Source organism: Heterodontus francisci, chromosome 13 (assembly GCF_036365525.1).
Source record: "Heterodontus francisci isolate sHetFra1 chromosome 13, sHetFra1.hap1, whole genome shotgun sequence".
Classification (NCBI taxonomy): Eukaryota; Metazoa; Chordata; class Chondrichthyes; order Heterodontiformes; family Heterodontidae; genus Heterodontus; species Heterodontus francisci.
In genome coordinates, this window is record NC_090383.1 from 114,091,209 (window position 1) to 114,112,067 (window position 20,859).

Below are 20,859 nucleotides of genomic sequence, written 5' to 3' on the forward strand. Positions count from 1 at the left end.
TTTCTGCAGCTTGAAACCTCAACCTGGTGGAGGCAGATTGCTGAAAACATACGTTATTGTGGCCTGGGCTGCCATTTGTGTCGGCTGCGCTCCTCCAGTGTGCCTGTGTAGGATGGCAGCTTTGGCTCAGTGGGTAGCTCTGACATCAAAGGGTGTGGGTTGAAACCCCACTTCAGAGACTTGACACAAAATCTAGGCTGACACTCCAGTGCTGCAAGGTCAGAGGTGTCGTCTTTTGGATGAGACGTAAAACCAAGGCCCTATCTGCCCTCTCAGGTGGACGTGAAAGATCCCATGGCACTGTTTGGAAGAAGAGCAGGGGAGGTCTCCCTGGTGTCCTGGCCAATGTCTATCCCTCAATCAGCAACACTAAAAAAACAAACAATCTGGTCATTATCACATCACTCTTTGTGAGATCTTGCTCTGCGCAAATTGGCTGCCGTGCTTCCTATATTACAACACTTCAAAAGTCCTTCATTGGCCGCAAAGTGCTTTGGGATATCCTGAGGTCGTGAAAGGCGCCATATAAATGCACGTTCGTTCTTGTAGCTCAGAATTACAGAACCCAGCTCTGTACAAGTACATCCAAGTAAGGCAATTGGCCATTAAGTTGTCACAACACAGGTGCTGGATGTCCTCCTTGGAAGCCACAGGAGGCCTTTTCTTTTTAAAAGGGAATCAGAGGTTAAATCGTCTGAACCCTGTGCACCCCACTGCGAAATGACCTGGGGATCGCACTTGCTCTCCAGGTCAAACTATTGTCATGCGTGAAGGTTTCTGAGCAAAGCCCATGGACCCTGACGGTCCTATTCATATGTACAGTCCAGTGTTTCTCTTTAGAAGCTGGGACCTACCAGAAAAGGTTTAAATTTAGAGATAGCATCTCTTTTGTCTCCCAATCTTTTTTCAATCCACAAATGTTCTCCCTTTCTCTTGTTACAGTGCCTTTAATCAACCCTTCAGCTGCTGGTTCCAATAGCTGAAGGCTCGATAACCATTGAGCACAGATTTAAGCTGATAGACTAAATCCAGAGGCAACAGGAGGTAATTTTTTATGCAACGAGTGGTTAAGATTTGCAATGCACTGTCTGAAAGGCAGAGGATACAGTTTCAACAGTAGCCTTCAAAAGGCAACTGGCTAAATATTTGAAGGAGAAAAAAATTGCAGGAAAATAGAGAAAGAGTGGGGGAGCGGGACTAACCGCTCTTCAAAATAGCTGGCGCAGACTCGATGGGCAGAATGGCCTCCTTCTGTGCTGTACTGTTCTATGAGTTCTATGATTTGAGCCTTTAAGCCATCAGGAGGGGCCCAGTACGGTCTGTATTATTTTCTTTCCTTTCTCTTTGAGATACTATTTTACCGATTTATCGGCTAGACACTCTGGCTCTCATGTTCCTCAACAACAACTTGCATTTATATAGTGCCTTTAACGTAACAAAAATGCCCCAAGCTGCTTTACAGAAGCATTATCAAACACTGAGCCAAGGGGTCTTCAGGCTTTGTTTGTTCTCCAGGAGCAGCAACAACACTCAAGAAGCTCGGCACCATCCAGGACGAAGCAGCCCACTTGATTGGCACCCCATCCACAAACATTCACTCCCTCCACTACCGACGCACAGTGGCAGCAGTGTGTACCATCTACAAGATGCACTGCAGCAACGCACCAAGACTCCTTCGATAGCACCTTCCAAACCTGCAACCTCTACCACCTAGAAGGTCAAGGGCAACAGACACATCGGAACACCACCACCTGCAAGTTCTCCTCCAACCCACACACCATCCTGACCTGGAACTATATCGCCGTTCCTTCACTGTCACTGGGTCAAAATCCTGGAACTCCCTTCCTAACAGCGCTGTGGGGAGATGGTGGTGTGGCGATAATGTCACTAGACTAGTAATCCCGAGGCCCAGGCTAATTCCCTGAGGCTATGGGTTTAAATCCCACCATGGCAGCTGGTGGAATTTAAATTCAATTAATTAATTGGAAGTGAAAGCTAGTCTCAGTAATGGTGCCATGAAAGTGTCATCGATTATCGTGAAAACCCATCTGGTTCACTAATGTCCTTTAGGGAAGGAAATCTGCTGTCCTTACCTGGTCTGACCTACATGTGACTCCAGACCCACAGCAATGTGGTTCACTCTTAACTGCCCTCTGAAGTGGCCGAGCAAGCCACTCAGTTCAAGGGCAATTGATGGACAACAAATGACAGGTGGCGGGTTCTCAGTCAGAAAATCCTGTGCATCTCATTGTGAACGCTCTCCCCTTTCTTTGCGAAGGATACTGTATCGGGAGCGAGTGGAAGGAAAGAACTTTCCAAAAAGCTCCCCGGGACGCTGTGATATCCCAATAGTTTCGCTCCCCATCGCTGAGAAATTAAACTCTGATAGTGAGCAGCCACTTCTGTTTGATGAAGAGACTCTGGTGCTCAGACAGCGAACATGTGATGAGTTTGATTTCTTAACTTATTTTTACCCTGGGGCGATTAATTTGTCAAAGCTGCTTGTTGACATCAGCCGTGTTTTCAGTACATGCTGCCTGGTGAAAAGAATGTGGTTAGGCAAATAACAAAGAGAGGCCTTAGCGAGGGACAACATTCATTCTTTCAGTCCCCTCCACTATGGAAAGGAGTGGGGGTGGGGAAAGAGACCATTTTCTTCCTCATTTGGTTACTTCAAAGTTTTTCATTTTTAAATATATGAAGTATTTAAGCAAATATTTTTATTTTTGGATATGTGCGTATTTAGCCACTCCGCCACTTCAGGAACTCTGGGCACCTCGCGCAGCTTCTAGGCATCCGCCGCGGCTCAGCGGGTATCTCTCACTTCTGTGGCAGTAGGTTGTAGGTTCAAGTTGAGGTGAGCACAAAATCTAGGCCGCCATTCCAGTGGCAGTGCCGCACTGTCAGAGAAGCTGTCTTTCGGTTGAGATGGTAAACTGAAGGCCCGTCTGCCCTCTCGGGCGGACATGAAAGATCCCGTAACACTCTTTCAAAGAATGTCAGGGGAGCTGTCCAGGTGTTCTGGCCAATATTTATCCCTCAGCCAAATTGGCCAAAATTGATCGCATTGCTGTTTGTGGGATCTTGCTGCGTGAAAATTGGCTGCTGCATTTCCTACATTACAACAGTGACTACACTTCAAAAATAACTTTATTGGGTGTAAAGCACCTTTGGGATATCCTGCTATTGTGAAAAGCATTCTATAAATACAAATTCCTCCTGTTCTGATAATTTAACATAAATAGTTGCACCAATAATAATAATGGCAGGCCAGAGCAGGGGTAGCAATGGGTCTTGAAGTGTTAATTGTGCACAAGTTTAATTGCAAAGTACTGCGTGGCTTTAATGTGTTTGTAGAAGATAGTACAGGAAACCTCAGTGTATGTCTACTTCCTTGACCGTACGTCTGACACAGGATTTTTATGAGCAGTTCTTTCATGAGGCCATTTAATCACATCCTGAGAGTGAAAGGAGATTTTAAACCCCATTGTTAATAGCATCATGACCAGTTAGTGCAGGCACTTTGAAGCAATAGGCTGATGATGAGAGGGATACAAAGGCCTTGAAATGGTAGCTACTGTAGTCGGTGCCACAAGCTGAGAAATATCCACTAGTGATTATTAGCTAAGAAAGAAAAGAACGCACATTAGTCTGACATACCCACGCGCTATTTTAACGCAGAAATGAACATGTTTATTTTGAATGGGTTACTGCCTCTGCTAAAAGAGGAATCTCATACCAAGGTGTCCTCCTGTTATTACCAAAAAGTCATTTTGGGGTAGAATAGGTTTTATTTTTCTAAAATTTGCCCTTTCCCACAAAGGCCAGGATTTGTTGCCCATCCCTAATCGCCCTTGATAACTGAGTGACTTGCTACGCCATTTCAGAGGGCATTTAAGAGTCAACCACATTGCTGTGGATCTGGAATCACATGTCGGCCAGACCAGGTAAGGATGGTAGATTTCCTTCCCTAAAAAGGACATTAGTGAACCAGATGGGTTTTTATGATAATCGATGACTCTTTCGTGGCACCATTACTGAGGCTAGCTTTCAATTCTAGAATTTTTAAATTAATTAATTAAAATTGAATTTAAATTCCACCAGCTGCCATGGTGGGATTTAAACCCATGTCCTCACGGCATTAGCCTGGGCCTCTGGATTACTAGTCCAGGAACATTACCACCATCCCCATTTCTTATTCACTAGTCACGGACAAAAATTCAGTACTTTTTTTTTTATTCGTTCATGGGATGCGGGCGTCACTGGCTAGGCCAGAACTTATTGCCCACCCCTAACTGCACGGTATTTATATGGCTACACCAGTTCAGCTTCTGATCAATGGTAACCCACAGGATGTTGATAGTAGGGAATTCAGCGATCACAATGCCACTGAATGTCAAGGGGAGATGGTTAGATTCTCTCTTGTTTGAGATGGTCATTGCAGTTCGAAGAATTTTAGGCAATCAGAAAAGACCTTTGGTTGAGAACAGAAAGTGCCAGAAATACTCTTTTTGCTCTTGTTACAGACCTATGGTTGTAGCCCATCCCCTTTGTCATAGATTAACCCCCATCTACTTGTTTTTCACCAGATCCCTCAATCCTTCCTTCCTCTCCCCAGGAAGGTACCCAATTTTACATTAAACCAGTTTAAAAGTAGACTTGCATTTCTATAGCACCTTTCATGATCTCAGGATGTCCCAAAGTGCTTTGCAGCCAATGGACTACTTTTCAAGTGTCGTCACTGTTGCAATGTAGGAAATCTGCACTCAGCAAGCTCCCACATACTGCAGTGATAATCTGTTTTGGGTGCAAGTTGGGTTGTTGAATCCATTTATACACAGTTTCTTTCGTGGTTCTTCCTGTTATTTTATTCCACAACAATATTATCCTTTGGGTTAAAATGTTGAATGTGATGCGTCTTATGGTTAATGGCCTAATATTTCCCTTGCGCTTCCTAGTATCTTGACAAGAAACTTTCAAACTCTCCAAAGTGACCTGGAACAGTAGACCTTGCACTGAGAGTTTACACCTGTTGCCCTGCACGTCCATCGCCTCGTTAAGCACCGAAACACAAAAACAGCGACACAACTTCAATATTACAATGGAGTATTTTTATTCTTATTGTCACACAACGCCCTTACAACATTAATTATTATACAAGTAAAAAGACAAGTCAGTTAAGACTGGGCCCATTTAGTAACTGGTAGAAGACCTGCCCTAACACAAGGGTCATTTGCAGTTCACGACTGGATGTCGCTCTCCTTTTAAAAGGTAATTTCTTTTGTTTCTCGGGACAACAATGCCCAGCGTGCTGTCACCGCGGGATACGCCAAGGGTCCACGCCCCTAAACCATGGTCATAACCTTTAAGGCCTCGGGTTGGAATCTCCTGATCTTTTTCTTCAAAGCTTTTGATGCCTTTATGCGGCAAATCCTGGCCTCAGAGCGGAGGCCCCGGCTTCCCGCGCCCTCAGGCCAGACGAGGGGGCGCCCGTCCACTTGGTCCACGCTCGGGCAGCCCTCACTCCCACTCGACTCGCTGTCGCCGAAGCAGTTGGCCGTGTGGTCACTGCACTCATCCCCGCTGCTCTCGGCAATGGTGGAGTGGAACAGCGAGGCACATTCAGCCGAGTATTCTGATTGGTCTGACTCGCTGCGGGCACCGGGATGCCTGGCCATCCGCGCCCGGCTGAAGCTCATCATACGTGCTGCCCAGCGTCTCCCTGCCCTCTGCCGCTGGGGACCAAAGCACAACTGGCTGGCCGGGGCTCTGGGGAATATCTCGATGGACGACTGCCAGCGCCATTGTTTGGCCATCGTTCCTTCCTCGCCAGCTGTGGGTGTGGGGAGCCCGCAGAGGGCCCGGCCCTGGAACTCCAGCCTGTCACACATGGGATGAAGACTGGACTCCGAGCACGAGCGGCCTGGGGCTTCCAGGCCAGCACTAGCAGTTACCATGGCAGCACTCCTGCAAGCACGATCCCCCTCGGCTGGGGATCTGAAAGCCCCAGCAGCTCGGGTGGTCAGCCTCTTGCCAGCCCGTGCCGTCTCACTGTTCCTCTTCTTGATCTTGGCCACTTTGGTCTTGCCACTGGCCGACAGGACCTGCACTCGGTGCCGGGACTCTGCGGGCACAAACTTGGCATGAACGAACTCACTCTTGGGCACGGCTTCCCCGCCTTTTCCTGCCGTGCCCCCTGACCTCTGGTTGGTCCTCTGAGGCAGCTCGCATGTGAGGCCTTTGGAATCGCTCAGGCCTGAGCAGGTCCCTGAAACACTGACCACGGGCAAGGCCTTCGCCCGCAATCTGAATGGATAATCACTGCTGGCGGCCTTAGACTCATGCCCCCGCTGATTAGTCGAGGGTGGAATCATGGAACAGCTAGTTGCCTCCTGCTGCCTCAACCCCTCAGCGCTTTCTACTGGAAATCCTTCATTTCTCCAGCTGCGGCCCCATTGTAGGCCTCCGAGCTTCTCAAGTCGCCCCCTCACTGTCATGGTGGAGAGTGAAATGTCCTTTTCTTGTGCCGCAGCTTTTGGACTTGTTTCAGGGTCTCGGTCCATGGTGGCCTTGTTGATCCCCCCTGAGCAACGCTGGGTTTGCTTATTTACGTGGCCAGGTCTGGTTTCAAATGGGACAGGCCTACTTGCTGGATTAGGCGGTGTGGTGCTGGTCGGCCTAAGCACCTGCTCAGTCAGACAGAACAAAGGGCTCTGCAGGGCCAAGGCATGTAGGGGACTGGGGTAATTGTACACCTCACTGCTGCTCTTGGAGACCAGGTCACGTTGATACTTTTGATCTGCCACTTGGAACTGCAGGTCACTCCCTGGGTACACAGACGGACACACGTTCAAATTGGACACACTGGGAGGATCTCTTTGTGGTGATGGTACGAATCTCTCCAAATCACCTGTATCACGAATGAGATATACACGTCACCATATTGAGAATCACTGTTCATCGTTTTGTTTTTTCAGTTAGGTCCCGTCATTTGGTCTCTATTCCTTTATCAGTTGGTGGGCAAATCCCTCCCCCTTCCCCCCCGACATTTGATCTTTCCCCATCCCCGCACCCCAACATTCGGTCTCTCACCTCCCCCACTCTCAACAGACAGTCTCACGACCCTCCCCCAGCAGACACTCTCCCCTCCCCCCCCAGACATTCAGTCTCTCCCCTACCTCCCTCGACAGACATTCTCTCCCCCCCTCCCTCCCTCGACAGTCGGTCTCTCCCCTCTGGACAGTCAGTGTCTCCCCTCCCCCCTCAACAGGCAGTCTCTCCCCTCCAATCACCCCCCCTCCCCAGGCAGTCGGTCTCTCTCCACTCAACGGTAAGAGGGAGTGTCCACACTACCTGTAGAAACTGGTCTCGGCCTGGGGACTCCTAGTTTCCCAATGTTAAAAGTGAGCACTGGCTCGGCGGTGGTTTTGATGCCTCTCCCCGGTCGCCTGCCGGGCCCTTGCTGCTTGAAGGCTGCCGACTGCACAATGACCTCATCGGCTGATCGTGGACGGTCCTCCAATCGGCTGCCCTTGGTGTCGGCTGACTGGCTGCAGTACAGCAGGCTGCCCTGGGAAGAGGATGTACTCTCGCTGTACATGGAAGTGCAGGAGTTGGATAGGGAGCAGGAGCCCGCATCACTAAGCTCATAAAAACCTGCAGATCAGAAACAAAATAACACGTAGACAATAAGCATTACAAAACCCATGGAACACCACAGTAATTGAAACACTGCGATTACTGGAGACCTGAAATAGGACATGAAAAATGCTGCTAACACTCAGCAGGCCGGGTACTGTCTGTGGTGGGGGGAAAAAAAAGAGAGAGAGAGAGAGAGAGAGAGAGAGACACACACACACACACACAGAGAAAGACAGAGAATGTGTTAACATTTCAGGTCAATGACCTGTTAATCAGAAAAGGAAGATACTACAGATGTACAAAGTGCAGTCGACAAAGAGAATGCTTTAAGAAGTTTACAAAAGGATTTGGATCAGTTTTGCTATTTCAAAAGAAAAATTTAACACTGAGAAATGTAAAAGCATTACATAGAATTTGCAGCACAGAAACAGTCCGTGCTAGTGTTCATGCTCCACACAAGCCTCCTCCCACCTGACTTCATCTCACTATCTGCATTACGTGATCGACGGATTTTACAGAATTGAGTCGTCACTGGGAGAATTGCAAAGGGACCCAAGATAGACGAGCTCATCTTCCATTTCCAGTCAATATGATATTAGGATTTAGGGAAAGCCTCAACCAAAGAGCACAAGCACACAGAAGAGACACCGAGGCTTTACAGTGCATCCAGACCAGGCTGAGGGGAACGAGCTCAGTTTGGTGACCACCTCATTTAATAAACTTGCACTGAAAAGGGTGCAGGCAAGAACAAGATTGATCCCAAGGATAAAGGGGAGGGACTGAGGAGAGACTGGAGAAGCTTAAATTCTGCTGCCTTGGAAGACCATTAAAATGTGCAATTGTGTCATTGATAAATTCGGAATATTATGATAGTAATCATGCTGGAACTTTATAAGTCACTAGTTAGGCCTCAGCTGGAGTATTGTGGACAATTCTAGGCTCCACACTTCAGGAAAGATGTAAAGGCCTTAGGAAGGATACAGAGGAGGTTTACCAGGATGTGATCACAGATAAGGGACTTTGGTTACAAAGAGGGGTTGGAAAAGTTAGGACTGTTCTCCCTGAAACAGAGAAGGTTAAGAGGTGACCAAATAGAGGTTTACAAGACGCTGAGAGGCTTTGATAGAGAAAAACTATTCCCTCTGGTCAAAAACCAGAAGCCATAGATTCAAAATCATTGACAAATGATCTGGAGGGGAGATGGGAAGACATCTTTTCACTCAGAGTTGTCAGGATCTGGAATGTTCTACGTGAATTGGAGGTGGAAACCTATTCCACAAATAATTTTTAAAAAGAGAGTTTGACAGGCACTTCAGGATGAGGAAGTTACAGGGTTATGGACAAAAAACAGGAGTGTGGGACTAAGCTTGACTGTTCTTTCAAAGAGCCAGTACAGGCACGATGGACTGAATGGCCTCCTTCTGTGCAGTATGTTTCTAACAATCTATGATTACGTCAGAGTCAGTCAAGAAAGGAGAAGATAAAGGAAAATGTTTAAATAGATGTGGGGGGCAAGGAGGAACAATGCTACCTCCAAAAGTGATGATTACTGGAATTAGCAACCACATAATGTAGAAGATGCAATAGATGAGCTACTATTGGGATCAAAGAGTAATTAGAAGCCATGAGGAGAGTTAACTAATGTTCGAGAGAGATGGGCTTTGATGGGACAATAGCATACAGGCTGGGGCTGGAGTCTCACAAGATGACCCAGGTTGAGTCTAGGCTTCAACTGCCATGTTGAACATGAGATGTGACACTCCAAGTAAAAGGAACGGACTGTTACTATAAATCTTGTGCACAGCACCAATGCTCGTGTCGTATGTTAGGTCTAATAAGAACAAAAAGGAATGGCTGACTGTTCTGCTGCTTGAGCAAGTCTGTTGGAATCTGCCTGCCTGGAGGGTGAAAGCATTAGGATTACTTCTCATGTCTGAGGCCCTCTAACTAAAGTGGAAGGGACTTAACAGTGTTAAGCATCAGAGCAACCTTAAAATAGAAACAGCTCTTGGGTTGCATTTTACTGCAATGGCTTTATTAAGAATATGACTGAGCTGGCACAAGAGCCCACAGGAAGCAGCCAGACACACACCTGATCATACTGTTCCAAACTGGAGCCTATAGAATAGGCTGGGAGATGCTATTGTACAAGCACAGCAGGACAAGGAACCCGATACAAACGTACGAAGCATTTGTGCAATTAGGTTGCAGTGTGTAGTTGCCAGCCTTATATCATGCTGTTGTGTTACTTATTCAACAGAGGGAGTCTTGTTGTGGAGCACATGATATTATTCATTCAATAAGGTGTCTGCTGAAGTGCACGGTCATTGCAGTAAGATCTGACAGGAGTAAAGCACAGAGACAGGAACATTGGAAAAAGGACTGCTTTATCCTCCATTATTTTCAAATCCAGTTCAACACAAAAAGACTTGCATTTATATAGCGTCTTTCACAACCACCAGACATCTCAAAGGGCTTTACAGCTGATGAAGCACTTTTTGAAGTGTAGTTATTGTTGTAATGTAGGAAACGTGGCAGCCAATTTGGGCACAGGAAGCTCCCACAAACAGCAATGTGATAATGATCAGATAATCTGTTTTAGTGATGTCGATTGAGGGATAAACATTGGTCAGGACACTGGGGAGAACTCCCCTGCTCTTCTTCAAAATAGCACCATGGGATCTTTTACATCCACCCAAGTAGGCAGGTGGGGCCTCGGTTTCATATCTCATCTGAAAGATGGTACCTTTGACAGTGCAGCACACCCTCAGTACTGCACTGGAATATCAGCCTTGATTTTTGTGCTCAAGTCCTGGAGTGAGACTTGAACCCGGAACCTTGTGACTCAGAGGTGAGAGTGCTGCCAACTGAGTCACGGCTGATACATAAAGTGTGTATAAAACAATGACAATTTTAAATTAAACAAAGTGCACGAACAGGCCATTCAACCAACACATCTATACAGGCATCTGTACTCCACACGAGCCTCTCACCATAACCATTTTTTCCTTTTCCCTTCATCTACTCATCTAGCTTCTCCTTAAATGCACCTATGCTACTCCCTGTGGTAGTGAGTTCCACATTCTCACCATTTTCTGCGTAATGACATTTCTCCTGAATGCCTTATTAGATTTATTAGTGACTATCTTATATTCATGGTGTCTAGTTTTAGACTCCTCTATAAGTAGAAACATCTTTTCTACATCTACCATATCAAATTCTTTCATAATTTTGCCCCACTTAGTCATTGGGTAGCTAACAGCCAATGGTAGTAAGTAAATGGTCACTGTCAGATTTATAGAACCAAGGCAAGTAGATGAAGTTTAAGATCTAGGTCAGCTGTGATCTAATTGGATGGCGGTCCAGACTCGATGGGGCTGAATGGCCTCATCCTGTTCCTATGTTCCGACAAGCATGCACAGTTATGTGGTATGCCCCATCGTGTAGACAGGAGACTCTCTAAAATTCTGGGAAGCCCCAACACGTTCGATTCCACAGCACAAAGCTACTGCCCTTCAAACATTACCCGAACTCGGCCTGCTGTCACTCTCCAGCTGCTCCGTGGAAGCCTTGTTGACATCAAGCTTCAGCTCGCTAATCTGTCGGTCCAACTGTAGAAGATGAATTTTCAGACCCACATCTTGTTTTCTTAAATGCGACTGGAAAACAAACAAGGGCAGTTTACTCAAAAAACGCCCCCCAGAAATTTTAAACACAATCTACTCTTGACATTCAGCTGGGAAAGGAAAGTTACATGAGTCGATTTCAACTGTTTTACATTATTGAAAGGCTATGGATAACAGACCTACACAGCCCTGGTTTAATATAAATGGATCCTCTCTGTATCACAGGTGTACATGCTTCGTGCTTGTGTCCCTATAAAGATAATCAGGCAGTGGTCTGCACGTAACATTCTCGGGGCCCTGCGGGAAAAGGAGGTGGTGGATCCTGTCGGATGGTTCCCTAAGCATACTGTCAAACTCATTTGGCAGAATGCCTTATTGCCAAAACTTTCAAACAGGCACCAAGACTGGTGGTGAGAAGGACCCTCCCAGTCAGATCCTTCACGCACACTCAGTCTTAGCGCTTCCGCACGCTGCCCTCGAGGAGGTTGTGGTGGGAAAGAGACCGTCGTCCACCTCCTTCTGGAATCTGCCTTTGCAAAGCAGGTCTGGAAAGAGATGCAGTGTTTTTTTGTCGAGGTTCTTCCCGAGCAGCTCCGTAATGCAGGACTCTCTGCTCTACGGGCTGTTCCCAGGATCACACACTGAGATAATGTCAACTGCTGCTGGAGGACCATCAATTCAGTGAAAGAAGTACTTTGGTCTGCCCGAAATCTGCTGGTCTTCCAGTGTAAAAAGAGTTGTCCACGACTGAGTGTTGCAGACTGGCACATTCCAAGGTCCAGGACTACGTGCACTAAAGCTTGGGGCGGCCGCCGCAAAGGCTCAATGGGGAAAGACCACTGTGTAAGGTCCTCCCACCATAGTGAACTGAGGGGCTGGAACCTGTGTAAAACCCCTCGGGCTGTATACACCAGAGAATGTTTGACAGGGAATGAAGATTGTAAATATAACAATTGTCTCCTCAGAGTACCACATATAGTATTGAAAGAAATTGATCTGTATTGCACTTTACGTATGACAATTTGAACTTTTATTTATTTAGTTTATTTTATTTTATTTTTTTATTTTTATTTAGAGATACAGCATTGAAACAGGCCCTTCAGCCCACCGGATCTGTGCCGACCATCAACCACCCATTTATACTAATCCTACACTAATCCCATTACCCTCTCACATCCCCACCTTCCCTTAATTCCCCTACCACCTACCTATACTAGGGGCAATTTACAATGGCCAATTAACCTATCAAACCTGCAAGTCTTTGGCATGTGGGAGGAAACTGGAGCACCCGGAGAAAACCCACGCGGTCACAGGGAGAACTTGCAAACTCCACACAGGCAGTACCCAGAATTGAACCTGGGTCGCTGGAGCTGTGAGGCTGCGGTGCTAACCACTGCGCCACTGTGCCGCCAAATGTCTTGCAAATTTAAAAATTTTATGAATAGAGTATATTGTTTGAAAAAAAGCAATGAGGGAGGCAGCCCCCATTGGCACCCCATCCACCACCTTCAACATTCACTCCCTCCACCACCGATGCACAGTGGCAGCAGTGTGTACCATCTACAAGATGCACTGCAGCAACTCAAGGCTCCTTAGACAGCACCTTCCAAACCCGCGACCTCTACCACCTAGAAGGACAAGGGCAGCAGATGCATGGGAACACCACCACCTGCAAGTTCCCCTCCAAGCCACACACCATCCTGACTTGGAACTATATCGCCGTTCCTTCACTGTCGCTGGGTCAGAATCCTGGAACTCCCTTCCTAACAGCACTGTGGGTGTACCGACACCAGATGGATTGCAGCGGTTCAAGAAGGCAGCTCACCACCACCTTCTCAAGGGCAATTAGGGACGGGCAATAAATGCTGGCCTAGCCAGCGATGCCCACATCCCATGAACAAATAAAAAAAACATTCAGCCCATCTAACCATAGAACACGATGGTTCCTCCATCATGTCACCTGTCCCTGGATTGACTCCAGTTTGTGCCTCTATTCCTCCTCCCATTAAAACTAAAATTGCTGAATTCATTCCCATCCTTTTACCCAGGAGAATCCTGGGACTCTGGACTTGCAAGGCAGGAAGAAAGGTAAACTGGAGAGAGAGAGCGCTGTTCATAAAGGTTATGGATCCCCATTCACCGAAGATCCCCTGCTATCTCTTTACATAAAAGGGAGAAAAAAAGAACGTGCATTTATATATTGCTTTTACACAACCTCAGGATGTCCCAGAGCACTTTACAACCAATGAAGTGCTTTTTGAAGTGTAGTCACTGTTGTAATGTAGGAAACCCGGCAGTCAATTTGTGCACAGGAACCTCCCATAAAAGACCAACATACGTGTATATACAGCAATGTGATAATGATCAGCTCCTCTGTTCTTAGAAATGGTGGTCGAAGGATAAACACTGACAAAGACACCAGGGAGAATTTCCCTGCTCTTCTTTGAATTGTCCCACTCGATCCTTTGCCTCTAACACTAAGGATAGACAGGGCCTCAGTTCAACATCTTACCCAAAAGCTGGCACCTCTGACAATGCAGCACTCCCCTAAAGCATCAGCCCGAGAGATTTGTGCTTAAGTTCCTGGAGCAGGCCTTGAATCTACAATCCTCTGACTCAGATGAAAACACTACCCACTAAACTACAGCTGACATCTTACGTAGAACATGTATGGGGTACATTTCAGCACAGTTCCTTCCTGATCTGTACAGATTAGTACCCAGACTGGGAAACACGTTTACCAACTGAGGATTCAGGGGTGTTTGTTATTCAAAAAGAAATAACTTATGTATCTCTTTTCCGAAATGAAACCATCCAATGAAAAGGAAACTGGAGATGGAGTTACGTCCTGGAATGAGAGAGTCTAAGGTGATTTATTTTTGGTGTGACTGTTTACAGTTTCGCAATGACCTGAATCCACTTCAAGAACTGACTGATGTGCAGCCAAAGCATCTTGATGTCTAGACTTTTCTGATTAATGACAGCAGGTCACAAAAACCGTCCCGAAGATATACAGCGGTCATTGATAATTTAGTGCATCGTAAAGATCTCATTTCAGTCATTTCAAGAAAAACAAAGACATTAATCGTGATTATGTGATGCAAGTATTCAGTTTCCTATAATGATAGCTTTCAAAATGAGCTTGGGGAGAGAGAGAGAGAGAGAGCGCGTGAGTGAGAGCGAGGAGCAGCTATGTACAGCAGTTAAAACTGACACGAGGAAGATGAAAGCAAAAATACTATGTAATCTGCCTGCATGACCTACAACCTCGTCACGCTCCAGGTTTTGAAGGAAATAAGTGTCATTTCATACATTGCTGGTGCCCATCATTTCACACTGGAGGAGGCCATTCGGCCCAGCATTCCTGTGCTGGCTCCTTGAAAGAGCTCTCCAGTTAATCCCACATCCCAGCTCTTTCCCTGTAGCCTTGCAAATCTTTCTTTTGCAAGTATATATCCAATTCCCTTTCGAAAGTTATTATTGAATCTGCTTCCACCGCCCTTTCAGATAGCGCATTCCAGATCACCACAACTCCCTGCATTTCAAACAAAACCTCATCACCCCACTGGTTCTTTTGCCAATTCCTTTAAATCTGTGTCCTCTGGTTACTAACCATCCTGCCAGTGTAAACAGTTCCTCCCTATCTACTCTATGAACACTTCTATTAAATCTCCCTTCAACCTTCTTTGCTCTAAAAGGAGAACAATCCCAGCTTCTCTAGTCACTAATGCCAGACTTTGTGCTTCACCTTTCAATCTGCTGCTCAGCTTCCGTGCTTGCTCAGTTGGGAAAGACAGGACGTAGCTGAGCCCACATGGGCCAGAAAACGCCTGCACAGTCCCAGTCAGCTTGGAGGCAGCTGACTTCAGCCAGGTGGCAGTTAAGGGTGCCACATCTGACCTCAGTCCCTATGTCTAGGGAGGAGGCACAAGGTGGCCTCACTCTTCACTGCTACCCGGTGACCCTTTGCTAGCCAATGCCCATGCGTTAGGTGAGGACAAGATCAGGCTTGGCTGTGATGCCTCTCACAGTCAAGCAGTCACTGTCAGTCCTGTCTGATGGACAAATACAAAATGCTCATTTGGGAGAGGCACTCATGGAATGGTCCACACTGTCAGGATAGGAGGGGAGAATTGGCTGTCATGTTTCCCTACATTACAACAGTCACTGCACTTCAAAACAACCTCATTGACGGTGAAATGCTTTGGGATGTCATGAGGTCTTGAAAGGCGCTATGTAAATGCAAGTTTTTTTTTTAAGCAATCTCTAGTGGAAAGTGCAGGCGTGAGAACAGAGGGTGAGGACCGGGTCACTCAGCAGATGCCCCTGAATAACATTGACACTTAAAGAAAGACTTGCATTTATACAGCGCCTTTCTTGACCACTGGACGTCTCAAAGCACTTTACAGCCAATGAAGCAGTTTTGAAGTGTAGTGACTGTTGCAATGGAGGAAACTTGACAGCTAATTTGTGCACAGCAAGCTCCCAAAAAACAGATTGCATGATAATCACCAAATAATCTGTTTTTGTGATATTGATTGTGGAATAAATATTGGCCAGGGACAACTTCCCTGTTCTTCAAAACAGCATCACGGATATTATACCGCCACCTGAAAGGGCAGACAAGGCCTCAGTTTAATTTTGCACCCAAGAGACAGCATAGCACTCTCTCAGGGATGTACCAGAGCGTCAGCCTTGATTTTGCCCTCGAGTACAGGAGTGGGACTTGAACTTTGTAACGCAGACGCAGGAGTGTTAGCAACTAAGTTGCTGAGCCACGACTGATGCCATTCAACTGCCCCAACTCACTCAGGACAGGTACCAGAGAGTGAGTGGCACCATCAAACAATGCCCCACTGTAGAGAAAGGGCACAAACTGTCAGGAAGTGCTGTGAAACTGGACTAAATACTTCAGAACAAAAGGAGAAATCACACCTTTAAGAAGTTACGCCAATCTATGAATGAATAGGTATCCTCACAACCTGGAAACACACAATTATGAGAGACTTGCCAACCTACAGCTTTTTAATCAGACAACTCGGCCAAGGAGGAGGCTGGTCTTAAAGGCAACTGTTCCCTGTCTGTCTTTAATTAACTGGTATGCCTGCTGCTTATCATAGTCATTCCCTCCACTTCAATGTCCCATTCTTCTCAAAGAGCATTTCTTCCTTTCTTTGATTTCCTAAACATCTTTATCTTATCTTCTTGTCTAATGTGAAAGGTGTCCTCGGTGAACAGTCAACCACCAGCTGATCTGAAATATTTTGCGCCCTCTCTCCGCCCCCGAGTTAAATTCGTCATATTACTCCATACTGAGGGGGTGCTGCACTGTTGGAGGTGCCGCTTTTCGGATGAGACCTTAAACCGAGGCCCTGTCTAATCGCTCACGTGGACATGAAAGATCCCACAGTGCTATTCACAGAATTGTTACAGTGCAGAAGGAGGCCATTCAGCCCATCGTGTCTGCACTGGCTCTCTGAAAGAGCAACTCCCTCACTTCCATTCCCCCGCCTTCTCCCCAAAACCCTGCACATTCTTCCTTTTCATATAACTGTCTATTTCCCTTTTGAATGCTTCAATTGAACCTGCCTTCACCACGTTCTCAGGCAGCACATTCCAGACCTTAACCACTCACTGCGTGAAAAAGTTTTTCCTCATGTCACTTTTACTTCTCTTACCAATTACTTTACATCTGTGCCCTCTCGTTCTTGATCCTTTCACAAGTGGGAACAGTTTCTCTCTATCTACTCTGTCCAAACCCATGATTTTGAATACCTCTATCAAATCACCTGTCAGCCTTCTCTTCTCGAAGAAAAACAGTCCTAACTTCTCCAATCTATCACTGAAATTCCTCATCCCTGGAACCATTCTCATGAATCTTTTCTGTACTCTCTCCAATGCCCTCACATCTTTCCTAAAGTGCGGCATCCAGAACTGGATGCAATACTCCAGCTGAGGCCAAACTAGTGTCTTATACAAGTTCAATGTAACCTCTTTGCTCTTGTACTTTATGCCCCTATTAATAAAGCCCAGGCCTGTGCCCTCAGTACCTTGCTCTACGGCAGCGAGGCCTGGACAACGTATGCCAGCCAAGAGCGACGTCTCAATTCATTCCATCTTCGCTGCCTTCGGAGAATACTTGGCATCAGGTGGCAGGACTATATCTCCAACACAGAAGTCCTTGAAGCAGCCAACACCCCCAGCTTATACACACTACTGAGTCAGCGGCGCTTGAGATGGCTTGGCCATGTGAGCCGCATGGAAGATGGCAGGATCCCCAAAGACACATTGTACAGCGAGCTCGCCACTGGTATCAGACCCACCGGCCGTCCATGTCTCCGCTATAAAGACGTCTGCAAACGCGACATGAAATCGTGTGACATTGATCACAAGTCGTGGGAGTCAGTTGCCAGCATTCGCCAGAGCTGGCAGGCAGCCATAAAGACAGGGCTAAATTGTGGCGAGTCGAAGAGACTTAGTAGTTGGCAGGAAAAAAGACAGAGGCGCAAGGGGAGAGCCAACTGTGCAACAGCCCCAACAAACAAATTTCTCTGCAGCACCTGTGGAAGAGCCTGTCACTCTAGAATTGGCCTTTATAGCCACTCCAGGCTCTGCTTCACAAACCACTGACCACCTCCAGGCGCGTATCCATTGTCCCTCGAGATAAGGAGGCCCAAAAGAAAGAATAAAGCCCAGGATACTGTATGCTTTATTAACTGCTCTCTCAACCTGTCCGGCCACCTTCAATGACTTATTTCGAAGAAGAGTAGGGGAATATTCCCAACATCAGCCAATATCACTGGCTGATATCACTAAATCAGATTATCCGGTCATTATCACATTGCTGATGGTGGGAGCTTACTGTGCATAAATTGGCTGCCACCTTTCCTACAACAGTAACTACACCTCAAAACGTGCTTCATTGTCTGTAAAGCACTTTGGGATATCCTGAGGTGGTGAAAGGTGCTATATAAATACAAGTCGTTCTTTTCACAAGGAAATAATTCTCAGGGTTTTAAAATGGATTAAAAGCATTTTGTAAACACTTTTGGAGTTTGGTATTGACTGTGGAATCCTGTTGGTGGAAAAGGTTGGGATGTCCCCCTTGGAGGATTAAGAGGGGAGGGGGATGGTGTGGAGAGGACTGAACATCTGCAAATGAATGAGAAGTCAGCAGCACTCGAGAGAGCAATTGTCACTTGAGAGCTGGGACCAGGGGCTCGGAAGGAGCCCTGCCCAGAATTCACACTCAGTTGATGAGCTGTTGATGTTTTAAGTGTGGACAGACCGGCTTGTGGGAACGCCGCTGTGAGCGCGAATGTGTATCCCGTTCGATGTGGATTGAAACCTGATGTCCCAATCAGGGACACTTAATTCGCCGCGAGACACCACACACCAAGGACAGGGGCTGATCAACCAAGGGGTGAAGCACTGGCGAGTGTTATCCGTCGTGGGGCGCTTTCACCATTTAATCCAGGGCTATGTTATTTTAAATATTAAAACTATGAATGTTTTATTTATGTTTGCATGAACCTCTGACTTGTGAAAGTTTGGAATATTTCTGAGTCTTAACTTTAGTCACGATCTGCGGCCAAATATTCAGCAAGAATTAACTGTAAATGTATATAAAACCCTTATATATATGCATGTACACCCTTCTATTTAATCCTAACATATATTGCTATAATCTTTAAATATAAGTTTTTATGCAAGGGTCATACTTTGAAATATAACCATATCTAACTCCTAAACATATAGCTTTATATATATATAGCTTTATATATATATATATATAATAAAAATAAATAAACATATAAAAAAATTCTAATATTTGCAAAATTCTTAAAACATTAGGAGAACCTTTAAATACACAAATAGCCCTTGCATATAAATAATTATTAAATAGATGTATTCATAACTCAAACAAATAATTGTTGGAACCCTTATACACAATCCTGAGAAAAACGTCTATTTCATAATATACAGAATATCTCTTAAACATATATATCAGGTTTAGAAATATCTAATGCATTTTATTAATGTATAATGTATCCACAGTAAAGCAAAACACAAATATTGAAGTCGAATGTCTGGATAATTTAATTGTTTCTAGTTGAGCAGTAAAGTTCTATCATCTCTGAAAGCAACTCGTTATAAAGTCATTTAAACACAGGATTGCTCTTATTAAAAAAAAGGAGAAACATCCCAAATGATGACCGGAAATAAAACGGGGAAAAAAAGTATGGATGTGTTGCCTTAAAATTGCAGCTGTCAGATAAGAAGTTGTTTGTGGCAGAGTGGGTTTGAGGGAATTCCTTACCAGTTGCTCTTTCAGGAAGTTCAGGGTGGTTTCTAAGCGCTCCTCCTCTGTGTAGCTCTCCTTCGCTCTGGGGGTCTCCGTCTCCAGCGCCGCTCTCACCAGCTGCCTCTGCCTCTGCTTCAGCAGGTCAAGCTCCTGCAGCCCGGCCAACGCTGCCTGCAGCCTCTCGCCAGCCCTGCAACGGTCAAAGGCGGCCGAAAAGGTGGACCTATGCCTCCGATTTAACATCGTGCATTGAGCCTGACAGGGTGCCCCCTTTAACTGTAGGAAAGTGGTGTGTAGGGAGGGGGGGATGGTCAGGTTCAGTGTCCACACAGAGAAAGGCTGGTTCAGAATCTTACACACAGGGAACTAATTCAATGGACACGGTAGAGAGAGAGCATCTACTTATCAGTTCAATCCCTAACGTGCTTGCCAGCAAACTGTGCCCTAAGCCACCTACTCAAAGCAATCTCTCTGATCATCTCTGCCCGCCCCCGTCCTAAAATCATAAGCCAGCCTTCAATTGGCGAGAATAGATTGACACCCTGATCGTCATCAGCTCCTGGGACCTGCCCACTCACTCCCCAAATCCAACTGCCTGTTTGCAAATGCATCCCGTTTAAAAGATAGACACTTCCCTTCTCAATACACAGGAGATGCTGAGACAGAGATAAATTAGACAAGGAAAAACTGTTCCCATTAACTAATGGCACAGGGACTAGGGGACACAGATTGAAAGTTTTGGGCAAGGGGTGCAGGGGGAAGTGTGAGGAAGAACCTTTCTTTACACAGTAGGTAGTGGAAGTGGAGACAACCAATGACTTCAAAAGGAAATTGGATGGCCATTTGAAGGGAATAAATCTGCAGGGCTACTGGGATTGAGAGGCAGGTGCTGGGGTGGGGTGGGGTGGGGTGGTTGTGGCTGGATAGCGCAGTGGAGAGCTGGCATGGACTCAATGGGCCAAATGGCCTCCTTCTAAGAAATAAAGCCAAAGCAAAATACTGCAGATGCTGGAAATATGAAATAAAAACAGTGCTGGAAATACTCGGCAGGTCTGGCAGCATCTGTGGAGAGAGAAACAGAGTTAACGTTTCATCAGAACTCTCTCTCGAGGATTTTTCCAGAATCCCCTATTGCACAGTCCCAGTATTATTCCCCTTCTCTCAAAAACCCTGTAGGATTTTTTTTTAACGTAGAGGTTTGTGAAGGTATGGAATGCCCGGTCAGGAATACTGCAGGAAGCAGAATCAGTAATAGCTTTACATAGACTGGAAATAGATGTAAAAAAG

The 20,859-nt window shown here is 46.1% G+C and overlaps 1 protein-coding gene across 1 annotated transcript; it reads right to left on the reverse strand.

Moving 5' to 3' along the window:
• Positions 1–5,129: 5,129 nt before the first annotated feature.
• On the reverse strand, positions 5,130–19,994 carry dact2 (dishevelled-binding antagonist of beta-catenin 2). Its single transcript, XM_068044168.1, has 4 exons — positions 19,588–19,994; positions 11,168–11,300; positions 7,354–7,656; positions 5,130–6,910 (listed from the first exon to the last, which is right to left on the reverse strand). The coding sequence occupies exons 1-4, from the start codon at positions 19,813–19,815 to the stop codon at positions 5,346–5,348; spliced, it is 2,229 nt and encodes a 742-aa protein (XP_067900269.1). The 5' UTR covers positions 19,816–19,994; the 3' UTR covers positions 5,130–5,345.
• Between the last annotated feature and the right edge of the window lie 865 nt (positions 19,995–20,859).

Excerpts from the sequence above, each read along its gene's own strand:
- dact2 (XM_068044168.1), bottom strand. The coding sequence starts at position 19,815 with ATGTTAAATCGGAGGCATAGGTCCACCTTTTCGGCCGCCTTTGACCGT. Across the intron at positions 7,657-11,167 it reads TGACAGCAGGCCGAGTTCGG|GTTTTTATGAGCTTAGTGAT; the intron begins GTAATGTTTGAA and ends TCTGATCTGCAG. Across the intron at positions 6,911-7,353 it reads GCCGAGACCAGTTTCTACAG|GTGATTTGGAGAGATTCGTA; the intron begins GTAGTGTGGACA and ends TTCGTGATACAG.